We start from the raw sequence: 12,559 nt of genomic DNA, 5'->3' as shown, positions 1-12,559 counted from the left end.
AAGTGCAGGAAAAGTATTAAGAATCATAATATTTGTTTGGCCCCATCTTTGACCAATAGTATTTCACAAAACATTTGTAAACATATTAATAATAATAGTAAAAATAATTTAGACCCTTTAAAAAAAGCTGGTGTGGTTTATAGAATTGAATGTGACTGTCATAATCCGTGTGTATATATAGGAGAAACCGGGCGTGTACTAGAAACTAGAGTTAAAGAACACGAAGCGGCCATTCGGCTTAAGTATAATAATTCTCCGTGGTTTAACCACATCAATAGTAATAATTGTAATATTAATAGAAACAATGTAAAAATTTTACATATTGAAAAAGATATTTATAAAAGAAAATTCAAAGAACATATAGAAATTAGAAAACAAAATAATAATAATTTAATAAATCAGTCGAAAGGGATGGAAATAAATTATAGCTGGTACAATCTAATAGATGGCGCTAGAATAAAATAAAAAATAAATGGTTATGTATTAAGACGTCATCACTTGATTACCGTTGTAAAGTGTTGGTGGTCTACTGTGTGACTTTGTAAAGTGTTGATGGTATGAAGTTAAAAATTTGTAGTGCTTTGGAATTATTTTTACAATTGTTTGTCAATGAATTTTTAATAATTAGTTGGTTTTGGTATGTTTATTATACACGTATGTGGAAAAAATTTTTTTAAACTTGTAAGTATAAGTATTGTTTAATATATTATTTGTATTAGCCTTATATTGTTTTATACAAAAAAAGATAATTGTAATTTTAGGATTCTTACAAATGTGTACAAAGTTTACCACCCCTACCCATGGAAATATCATTGTAATTACCACCAGCGGTTATTGTAAGTTTTTCTCCAAAATTTATAATTTTGGTGTAGATATACATCTATGTCGTGTTTTAGTTAAACATTTTACGTTCTTTGTTATTATTTTAGCACTGAAGAGGGACTGGAAAATATTAGACCAGCCCGAAATGCATTTGATGTAGTCTTTACAAAATAAATTTAATTTGCCAATAAGATTGCTGTGAGATTTGTCTACCAAGAATATTTTTGGATTACAGAGACTAAAATCGTCATATTAACAATAGTACTTTTCATCAGCAGTTTTGAGAAATTTTGCATAGCCTTGTTATTTATTATACGTTGTAGACAAAAATTTTAGCAGAAGTTATTTTTTAAAATATTTTCTAGAAAATTTCGTGAAACAATTTATGAACAGTAGATAAAGATGGAAAGTAACTATCAGCTGTAAATTTATTGTAGTTTTTTCATATTAAAATAATAAATATATAGAAGTACTAATTATCTAATTTAAATGGTATAAAAATGTCATATTTGTTTTAAACTTTATGAATATTTCTAGTTTAGTGTTAATTTTTAAAATGCGAAGTGATGCGTTACAATTTGTAACTGTTACAGATTTGACTTCTCCATGTTTTAATGCTGCAATTATAAAATATATCTTCAAATTTTCATATAGTAAGTCAAATTATTTTATTAATTTAATGTGTCAAATTTTTATGCCTTACGCTGTTTATACCATTATACTAGAATTTAAAATTAATAATTTTACTTTATATTTTTAACTTTTAATCTTTTGCTATTAAGTGTTTTAACTATCGGAAAAGACTGAAAATTTATCTTTATCTATTTTTCTATTACAATAAATTAGTCCGTAAATTTATGTAACTGGATAATTACAAAAATGAATTATATTTTAATTGTGGCATTTGAAGTGATTAGAAACACAGACATTTGTCAGACAGCGCTATTAGATCTAACAAAATTTGAAAATTAAAGATATCCTTAGATAGCACAAGTTCTGGTTTTCGCTCTAACACTGTATTGCAAATTCTCCATACAAACTTTCACAACTTTTAGGTTTAAACGTCGTTATTCAATACTTATTATTGAAATAAGTCCATGTGTCGTCTAAAATTTGCCTGTGGATTTTAAAATATTGAAATTATCAAATTATTTTTTGTTTTTTGCCAGGTTTACTGTAATAGAAAGCTGAGAAGGACAAGGAAAAAATTGCTTTAACTTTTCTATTAACCAGGAGTCGTCATTGCTGTCAGTTCGTAGCCCTTAAGATTGTGACTGTGTTTTTTATATATTTAATAAACTTTACTAAATTATTAATAAGATACAGTTAAAAAATATTAATAGCATGTAAGCAATCATTTGTAAAATAACCTACAAAATACATTTAAATTTTTTTATTTAAACACAAACGGCAGAAAATGTCTCCGGGTACGCAACTAAAGAAACCTAGCATGTAGAACAAATTTCCGAATAATAACACATTTTTATTTTCGTTGTCCATAAAAACTTTTCACGAGAAAAGAAAAAAAAATTACTAAACTGTTGCCGACATTTCTGATTAAGATCAACAGAAAAGCTGAAAAAAACGATAATTCTTTGTAAAAAAGACGACCTGGTTTAATTAAATTCAATATTATCGCATAATACATTACTATAAATCATGGTTATTAATTAATTGTTGATTAGAAATAAATTATCCATTGCTTTATTAAATATATTTCTCTTATTAGTGAAAACAAATTGTATACTTTTCTTAACTTATGGAACATAACATTTATTTTACATAAGTCCTTTGTTTCTTATATCACGGATTCACATTATACGACACTTTTTTGAAACGTAACTAACGTGATACATTACAAATACCTGTATATCATTAGGCTGCCAGTTTTAAATTATAGACTTATACATTGCCGCTATCATCTGTCTCTGTCTATAACTTTGCTTGTTCTGTCCTTCGTTAATCTCGAGAACAGATTTATTTAATACATGAAAATCAAGGCAAGATAGGAAAAGCTTACGGGCCAAGTTAACCGATTAACGATACAAAAAATTTTGATGTGGACCGGAAGTCACGTGATTTTTTAAATATATAATAATTAAAAACTGCAGGCATTGTTACGATTCTCGTTTATAATCAACAATCATTATTTTAACTATCACAAAATTTTTAAAAAGTTCAAAGATTTTTTGGGTCGCAATTTGAAAAAATTGTGAACCTATAACTTTCCAGTCTGTTTTGTTTATCTGTCTGATAACTGTCCTATTGTTAAAATCACCAAGTTTACCAATTGACGAAAATACTCTAAGTTTCAAATTTATGTTAAGTAAAATGATATAAGTCAAAGAACCGACTCAATCCCAGAGTTCATTTCTGAACTCGAAAATAATTTAAACTGAAAATTAATGTAGAAAAATTATATATTTGCTAGTTCATTCATCGTAAAAACACATACGCATAATGAATTCTAGTTTCAAAACATCAAGTATTAGACAAAGAAAGAATATTCATTTTTTCTTTGTCTAATACTTTTCTAATTCTTTGTTTGTCTAATTTTTTAAAATAACTCGATTCAAATATGATTCTTTTTGAAGTGTAGGTCTGTTCAGGCAATGTGCAGGTAGAATTTAATGTTCAGGGAGCTTGACGTAAGAGGTCGATTTCCGTACACAGATACTATTCTATGAAAATTATCTGAATAACGTTTATTAATCGAAGAGCTAATGGCAAATCCAAGATAAGATAGAATATAACGGTAATAGACGTAAACGCCTAACTTAACGCCGTATAAACAATTTAAAAACAAAAGCAAGTTTCCTGGTTTCATTTTTACTTCAATGTTTTCATTTTTCTTTTCACTGTGGCTTATAGTTTCAAGTACAAAACATCAAATGTATAAATAACAGTTGATGTCTTGTACTTGTAATTCTGTACTAAAAATTGTATTTCATTTATGGAATACAAATTTTACTTCTATAATATATAATATCGTGTTAAGGTTTTGGACCTTTTTCTTTGGCAATTGTATACATTTTATATGAAAGGCGAGTAGGGTTTATCGAATTCTCTGCCCTATAATCATAGTGTTTCTGTTAATAGAGGTACTGGACATATTAATTTGTCAAATATTTTAAAAATCTTTTAAAATGCCAGAAATGCATAAGGATGAAGCATTTTATAATTTTCAAACAGAAAACGGTCTGGATCGAACACTTCGGGATTTTCGTAAACAGCAGGATTATGATGAATACCATAGATATTTATGACAAAAGTCGAATTTGCAGGCAACACGTAATTGCCTATTTCAATGAAAACGGTTTTATGATTCAAATCAATATCAAATACAAAATATTATTATTGAAGAACAAATTACAATATGTTAAAAAATTACCTATTTTTATTTTCGATGGATTTTTTCTGGCAATCAAAGGGAAAGGAGGATAGATTCTCATCGACTCCTGAAATTCGTAACATATAAATCTAATCTTTAAGTGTGTTTAAAAAAAATTAAAAAGTTACCTTTATCACGCATTCTAAGTAAATCATTTTCGTCAGGTCATCGATAGTAATATCTCTACTCATATCATTTTTGAAAATTTCTTGCAACTCTAGATACACTTTCTCTTGTATTTCGTGGAATCTTCCCAGGAAATAAAGAGCCCAGGACAGAACGTGGGCGGTTGAGTCGTAACCCTGATATTAAAATACGTTGAATATGAATGTAAAATTGCTTTTTATATAATTGACATTTGCTGTAAAATAAATACTATATATTAAACTTGTAAAATTAGTATATGGCATGCAACAATACCTCTATTCTTTTATATTCCTGTCATACCACTTTATAATCCACAGCTACATTTCTTGCAGCAAGTGATTGCCGCGGATCTACCGAGTAATTTTAATTAGAAACAAGTTTGAAGCTTCCAAACTAGACAGAAATGTAAACAATGACGCAAAATATTCCCGACGTACAAATTTTATATTTTCGATTCAAAAAGTTATTTATAACAATATAGAAATAGACTATCATCAATGTCAAAATACAATAGTTGCCCCGATGAGGAAATGTTTCGGTTATTCGGTTATTATAGATTTCATTTACTTCGGATTACAAAATTTTTCGGTCATTATCTCAGATATTACTTGCTTTGAATACTTTCACTTGTGTTTACTTGTGCTTTGAATTCTTTAATTGTGCTTTGAGCACTTTCAATTTACTTTCAATTTACTCAATTTACTAAATTGCTAACAGATAATAACTTCCTGAACTGACTTACATGTTAACAAACTACTATTTTACATAATCATTATAGAATCCGCATTCGATATGAAGTCGGTAAAGTAAAGTACGACTATTCTTTTTCACCCGAATTTCTCGCTTTAATTCTACGTAATAATATGCTTTAAAATGTTTAAAAATCATCGATAGATACACATTTTTAACTTCATAAAATTATACTTTTCATGCTTGTAAATAAATAGAGAAAATATACAGTAATTAATAAACCTTTTCTTTGATATTCAAAATTTTTTCTGTGATATTTCACATAATAAAAATATAAAAGGACAAAATTCAGATTTTAAAACTACAAATTTTTCGATGTTAAAAATTATAAATTAATCCGGAATTACAAATATTATTTACTATAGAGTAAAAGATGGTATTATGGAATACTGCGGGTATTATGGAACCACTCCATTTCGAACTGATAATAAGGGCGAACTGTAGCGGATTGTGTGTGACTTTATTAGGCAGACATCCATAGCAAGGAGAAAACCACGCTGAGCGATTAGCGCCTGTACACGTCATGGCATTAAATCAATAACTGAACACAATCAGCTGATTGCAGAGACAACGTTTAGAGACAGACAGCTGTTTATAGATCGGGTAGACCGTTGTTCAGAAACATTTCATTGCAGAGACGGCGTTACTCGCCTGCTATAATATAGACAGCGATTAGAAACAAGTTATTTGACCTATTTTCTAGACTCACTCGTCAGCAGGTTTAGATGGCTGTTCAATTCGAGTGGTAGCTTTGTTCGTGGAAAAGTTTAGATAAAAACAGATATCGTTCCTTTGATAAATGTTGTAAACGATACCAGTCGACAAAATTATTCATTAATTAATTGCTTGGAGCAAAAACAACTAAATTAAATACTGTAAATTTGTTTTACATGTTCCAATTTCTATATTCAAATGGGTGAAGATTTAAAACTTCAATTAATTTAAATCAGATGCATTTATTTACAATTCGAGTATAAAGTTTCTAAATATGTATTTGTTCATATTTTAAACCGTATTAGCGACGAAATTAAATATCGAAATGGAAAAGGATTGTCATTAATTGCCGAACAATGGTTTTGACGGCCTTAAGATTTTCTTTCTGAATGCTTTCGGAATATAGCTGGAGACCATTTCTGACGTCACAAACAAATAACCCGATTGGCCAAACAACTCCTAAAACAGGGGAGTAATAGCGAAGTAAGAGCCAGTGTTTTGCCGACGTTTGTTTAGAGAACAGTCAAAAATAGACGATCGTCGTCATTGCAACGCATTTTAAACAACGGTTTAGCCAGCCAATGTCTATAAGCCGTTCTGTTGACAAACGCCATTTAACATAAACTCTGTCTCTGCAATCCTCTGAATAAGACTGAACTCTAGCAAAGTCGAAGCAATCTGGAATGTCATTCCCCAGAATTACATTTAGAACCCGTATGATTCAATGGCACGACGTGTACAGGCTCTTATCGCTCAGCGCGTTAGACACACAAAGTACTGATTTCCAAAGTTCTTTTGTTTTTTTTTTTTTTGTCTTATAAATTTGATCGTTTATTTTTACCACTATCAGTAATATGTGAAATAAATTTCATTAATTTTTGACAATTCTTTCATGTTTTTCCAATCTTCACAAACATGAGTATATTTTACAACAAATCTACAAAGAGAAACAACAGCAATATAATTAACGACATCAATAATGACAATAACTACAACAGCTGTGGCAACATTAGCTCGGTGACTGCATCAGCGTGCTGGTTTTCGTAGCTCATTGGCTATTTTTCAACTCGCTTTTATAAGTTTTATAAGAATGAATATAAGCTCTCCATTATATTCATTCAGTCTCCAACATATTTATCTATGAACATTTACGCGTTCATCATTGCCAGAAAGGCATTTTGTTTGTATATTTATGTTTGATTTATACTGTAGCCATGTTTTGTAATTTTGTATAGTGTCTTGTACTCTAGCAACTACTGACACAATTGCTATGGGCTCTCATGTCTTCTTTCACACTTTGCTATATCTCTTCACTTCAAACTTGGTCTATCATTCATTTCTTCTTCTTCCATTTCTTATAGGGCTAAATCAGCCGCTAAATGACAGACAGCTCTTGTACTCTTTAAGTAAAGTCTCATTGTGTGTTCCACCAGTTGTTCGAGCGAGTCGCCGACCAATGAAATCCCAGATATTCTCGATGAACGACTTATCCTGGGATTAAGCAGGTCATGGAATAAGCGAAAAACTTGTTGTGCACTGAAGAAGGCTTGTGCAATCAGAAAAACATGTGCACGGGCATTATTCTGCTGAAATACAGCACCCGGAATAGGTCGAAGAGGAAAAAGAGGAAGGACCTCTTGCTCTACAATTTCCGTGGTAACGATCACTGTTGAAGTTGACCGCAATGTGCGCTATATGGGATCGACAATTATACCCAATAGCTCCCTACACCATGATGTCAGGCGTTTGTGTTGTATGACGCTGGATAGCACATTGTGGGAGCAGACTTTTCCTCTGTAAAGTCTGACGCGTACTCTTCCATCATTGTACTGCAGATTGTAGCGAGATTCGTCAGAAAAAACAACTTGTTGCCATTGGACACGCTAGGCGCTGTGTTGCTGAGCCCATTGAAGGCGAAGGCATCTGTGAATCAGCGAAAGGGGAATCCTGGTAGAGGAACCCTTGCACGCAGTTCATGCTGCAGCAGACGGCAACGAATCGTAGAGCTAGACAACAAAATACCTGTAGCCATGATCCAACGTTGTGCTAACACACGAGAGGACGCTGTACGGTCCGTCACACCCATCGGATGAGATGTCTGTCGTCCGTGCCGTTGTGCTATTGCTTGCGCCACTACGAGGTTTTCACCTCATTTGTTTCTTCTCTGTCCGTTTCTTCGAAACACGCATCACTGTTGTGGCGTCACACTGCATGCGGGCTGCGGTTTCTCGATACGAAAACCCACTCTCTCGCATACCAACAATGCGGCTTCGTACAAACTCCGTTAGTTGTTGGTATGGCTTCCTCCGCTTTTTACGAGGCATATTGACCACCAATGAAACGTTTACCGCAGACAGAGAAAGATACAGTAAACAGATTTCAATGCATCTTTACAGTCCTTTATATACCTGTAACAAGCGGCTTTGTAATTCTACTCATTTTCATGTTTTAACTCACTTTACATCTTTTGTAAGTTTGGATTAATTTGCACAATTCCTTCATGGTGTCGCAATTATCAGAAACATGAGTGTATAATGTTTAGGTGCTTAACTTTTAAACGTTTAACGAAGCGTGATGTATAATGAACTTTTTCTTAATTCCTCCCTATTATCCGACATTTTTGCTTATCCGACGTTTTGCCTATTCGTTTGGGTCGGATAATCCAGACTCTACTGTATATGTAAAGTCATATTTAAAAAAAACACATATTTTACAAAAATTAGAAAAAAACCTAGAAACCAAGAAAATGGCGAAAAACCAGATCTGAGTTTTAAAAGCTAGGAGTGGCAACCCTGCTTACGATGGGTCTCGTTCTCATTTTTTAATCTTCTTTGGTATAGCTGGTTTTGAGCGCGATCTTTGAGACTTCGCCGGTCACGTCCTCGGCCACGAAGCGTCCACGATGCATTTTCGGTGAAATTAACCTATTCAATTTCGAAATGTTTCTTCGCTGCGTGTCACTCCGAGTTGAATTTTTGCCGATGCCTTACGACAATTTTTCGTTTTTGAAAAAATAAATGTGGATATTGTATCAATCGAAATTATTTTATTACTCTGTTTAAATAATATATATCTTGATAAATGTAAAAATACGTTGATGATAAAACGAGACATCTCTGGTCAATCGGTCAAGGTCAGCACGTGACGACCAGAAATGTGAGGAATAACACAGGAGAGGTAAATAGGTTTTTTCAAAGAGTCGTTCGTCAAAATTCGGTTTCATATTATTCGTGTTCACAACTTCCCAACCAGCAATGCATGCACAAATCTCTCACTACTGCCTGTTTCTAGAGAGTGTCGCCTATTTGAATTTTATCTAGATTCGGTGCTCGGTCCCCCGAGTATTTACAAGTCTGTTTTTTTTATGTGCGCGTGATTTGGGCACCTAATACTCTGCGCCAAATTACAACTCCTGACATGTACTCCTTTCATACCTCTACGCTGATAAGACAGCAGGCAATGCGTTTTATAAACAACACAGTCTTGTCAATTACAAGAAAGTTCTTGAAATTGGTTTTACCTTATACATTAATTATAATTTTTGTCGCCGAGTTAACTCTTTGTGAAATTACTTATTCTCAATACGTTGTTTAGAAAAACATTATATTACTTCAGAAGAAGAAGAATAATATCATTGAAATGCAAGATTATATAATTATTTTCAATTATATCTTTAATAAATTATGCTTACCGCAAAAATAGTGCCTCCCATATCTCTGATAACATCTTCTTCTGATATTAAACGTTGTTTGACATGAAGATCCAACAGGGAATCGATTATACGCTGTTTTGTTTTGATCTTTGGATTTTCTTCATTATGGATCTCTTTGTCTAAGGAATGTTTCTGCTGCAATCTTTTTACCAAATTTTCTTTTCTTCTCTTAAACAGCTACACATTAAATTAAATTATTCATTATTTTAATCAAAACACAAAATTCTATTCACTAGTTGAGTTTACCTTTTCGTTGAAACGATGAAATATTTCAACGTCTCTTTTGTAAATTTTTCCCATTTTACTCATGAAGAAAATTGGAAAAAACCAATACATTGGATTTACTATCCATGCAGGAAAACATTTCAGAATTCTAAATTTTAATGTAAATTATTATTATATCAAAAGATAATTAATGCAAAGGTTGGATAAGAAATAGAAATAAACAATTGTCAACTATTAAATCTACATAAAATTTAAAATTATATTTCGTGTGAAAAACATAATAGAATTTTTTTAAATTGAAATAATTTAAAACATGTAAAATTTACTTTAAATCATAAGTTTGTGTAAAAGTTTTTTTTTTGTTTTTGTGTTCAAAATATGCAAAGAAAAAACTTTGCAATTATTTCATATCGTAATTAATTAATTTTTGACAAATATTAAAAATAAGTTGCTGGACATCCAATCACAATATTTTTATATTGTTGTTGGATGTTTAAACTTTAAGTTTTCGTAATCATAAAGACTTCTTTTATAGTACTGAGGCAACAGAAGAAAAACACAAAGATGGATAAACACTAGTTATTTTATTATAACCACGATATGCTTTGCGAAAAGTTGATCTGTCAAACATTTGTCGTTCATATTACAGATTTTCTCTCACGTGTACGAAATACATGAAGTTTAAAATGATATAGCTGATAATTAAATTAATTTGAAAATCTTTCATACATATTTAATGAACACGTTGTATTCGCTTAGAAACTCGATACTTCTCTCCACGCATTGTTCTAACAACTTTTTATTGCGATCAGCACATATAGAAATAACACTTCATTTATAATGTAAAATCTTTTAATTGATAAACAATCAAAATTTAAAATGTTTCGTGTTCCTTCTACTGAAGTTGACTCGAACATTTTAAAAATTTCATCAGATATAAACTAAGTTTATATTATTTAATATAAACATCACTGTTGTAGATATCATTTGAAAAATGAGAAAATATATCTGGAATTGAATTTTCCTACCTGTGTATTGCAGACAGATATTCTTGATCGTTCCTAGTCTGAGAATGTAGAGAAACTCCTACTACTATGTCTACATAGAAATAAATTGATATTTATATTCAAAATTATTCTTTTAATCACTATATCAGTGTATTTCTATTAATAGGACTTATCATACTGGTGTATAAGATTACAGTCTCACAGTTGCACAGGTTAAAATTGTTTTATTTTCAATTACCAGGTACAGTGATTATAAGAATAACTTTGATTAAATTAAGGACATAAATGCATATTAATTAATGATATTTATATTTTTTAAATGAATAAATATGCGTCGTTCGAAAATAATATTCAGTTTCGGAAAAGCATCGCAGAACAAAGTAGTTTCACTAAACGAAAACAGTGATGTACGAAAGAGGAAAATAATCAGTTAGGCCATGCAAAAATGATTATAGTCAGCTTTAGTTTTAACTGCTGTCGCTAGACAAAAATAGTGTTAATAAAAATGGCAGTTATACAAAAAAGGAAGTCACCAGCGTGTCAGAATTTCACACGAATAAATCCGTAATTATCGTGAAACGTGTAAGTGGTAAAAAAAACAGTTTGAATTCCTGCCCCCGTCCAATGCTGGTTTCGTTGAGGGAAGTTCAGTAGCTTACTTCTGTTGCAGTGACATATATATCTATATATATTATTATTAGTGTTTAAAATTCGTTTCATACTTTTTCTACGTCATGAGCAATAAGTTAAAAAGAAGGAATCTTTCATTTTATGTTTACGTATGAACAAATTGATATTTATAATTTTTAATTAAATATTTTACATTAGAGAGCAATATCTGCAATTATATCGAGAGTGCAGTATTTCATCAATTCCAGAATATCGAATATTTCATTCTCCTGCAATTGTTTGAGTTTTTCGACTAAGACGTTCGAATGCTCCATAAATACTTTTTGATCATCTTTCAAATTTCAAACATGTCCATGTGGAGTTAAATATTTTCTTTTTCTTCTCCAATTATCGCCAGAACTTTATTTAATTAAATTCACAAAACTGTAAACAACGATATCTAAACTAAATATCAAATAATGTATTACCTGTACAGAAGACTGTTGTATCCGAAAACTGGCTTGAAGAAATCATATGTAGAATTTTTATTGATTAAACTCTTGCTTTTTAACACTTCCTACAGAAAGTAATAATGTATATTTGCATTCGTAATGAATATATTACATAATTAAGCATACAGTCGACCCCCCTATAACGTGCGTTCCTATAACGACAATTCCTATAACGTAGCGAAAAAATTGTAAAACATTCGTATAAAGTACCTCCTATAACGTCGTTTCGCGACAAGATTGATAGAATCTGGACCAATAGTGGATGAGCAGCCGAACTACTTTCCTCCGACCCTGCGCCACGCTACGGAGCGGCTAAATTGAGTTTGCTATCGTCTGTACAGTATTATATATAAATTATATATAAATTAGGTACTGTACATATAAGTGGTCAAACCCGGTACACATTTCCAGTGCTCTGATGGAAAACCAGTTCGTGCCACGAATTGTGGGAGAACCGATGCAAGCTACACCCCACACGGTGTTTCGGCAACACATTTCTTGACCACACGTAGCACCGCGAACTCTATCTAGTGCGAAGGAATAATAAAATTCATTGAAACAGTCAGAAAAATAATATTGTCCTGTCTCTTGCAAGGTTCACTGAATTAACAAGATACATTAGGTATTTATGATCATAACTCATTTAAAGTAATGTTCTCATAATTGTTAG

General features: G+C 31.3%; 1 protein-coding gene across 1 annotated transcript; it reads right to left on the bottom strand.

Annotated features, from left to right (window-relative positions):
* Window positions 1-3,963: 3,963 nt before the first annotated feature.
* LOC111624284 (cytochrome P450 4C1-like) lies at window positions 3,964-9,575 on the bottom strand. The gene is made up of 4 exons (XM_023367095.1): window positions 9,516-9,575; window positions 4,342-4,515; window positions 4,214-4,280; window positions 3,964-4,121 (listed from the first exon to the last, which is right to left on the bottom strand). The coding sequence occupies exons 1-4, from the start codon at window positions 9,534-9,536 to the stop codon at window positions 3,964-3,966; spliced, it is 420 nt and encodes a 139-aa protein (XP_023222863.1). The 5' UTR covers window positions 9,537-9,575.
* Window positions 9,576-12,559: the final 2,984 nt, after the last annotated feature.

The sequence above is a fragment of the Centruroides sculpturatus genome, unplaced genomic scaffold (genome assembly GCF_000671375.1).
Source record: "Centruroides sculpturatus isolate CEXI.00-Female unplaced genomic scaffold, Cexi_2.0 scaffold242, whole genome shotgun sequence".
NCBI lineage: Eukaryota > Metazoa > Arthropoda > Arachnida > Scorpiones > Buthidae > Centruroides > Centruroides sculpturatus.
This window is presented reverse-complemented; position numbering and strand designations above follow the sequence as displayed.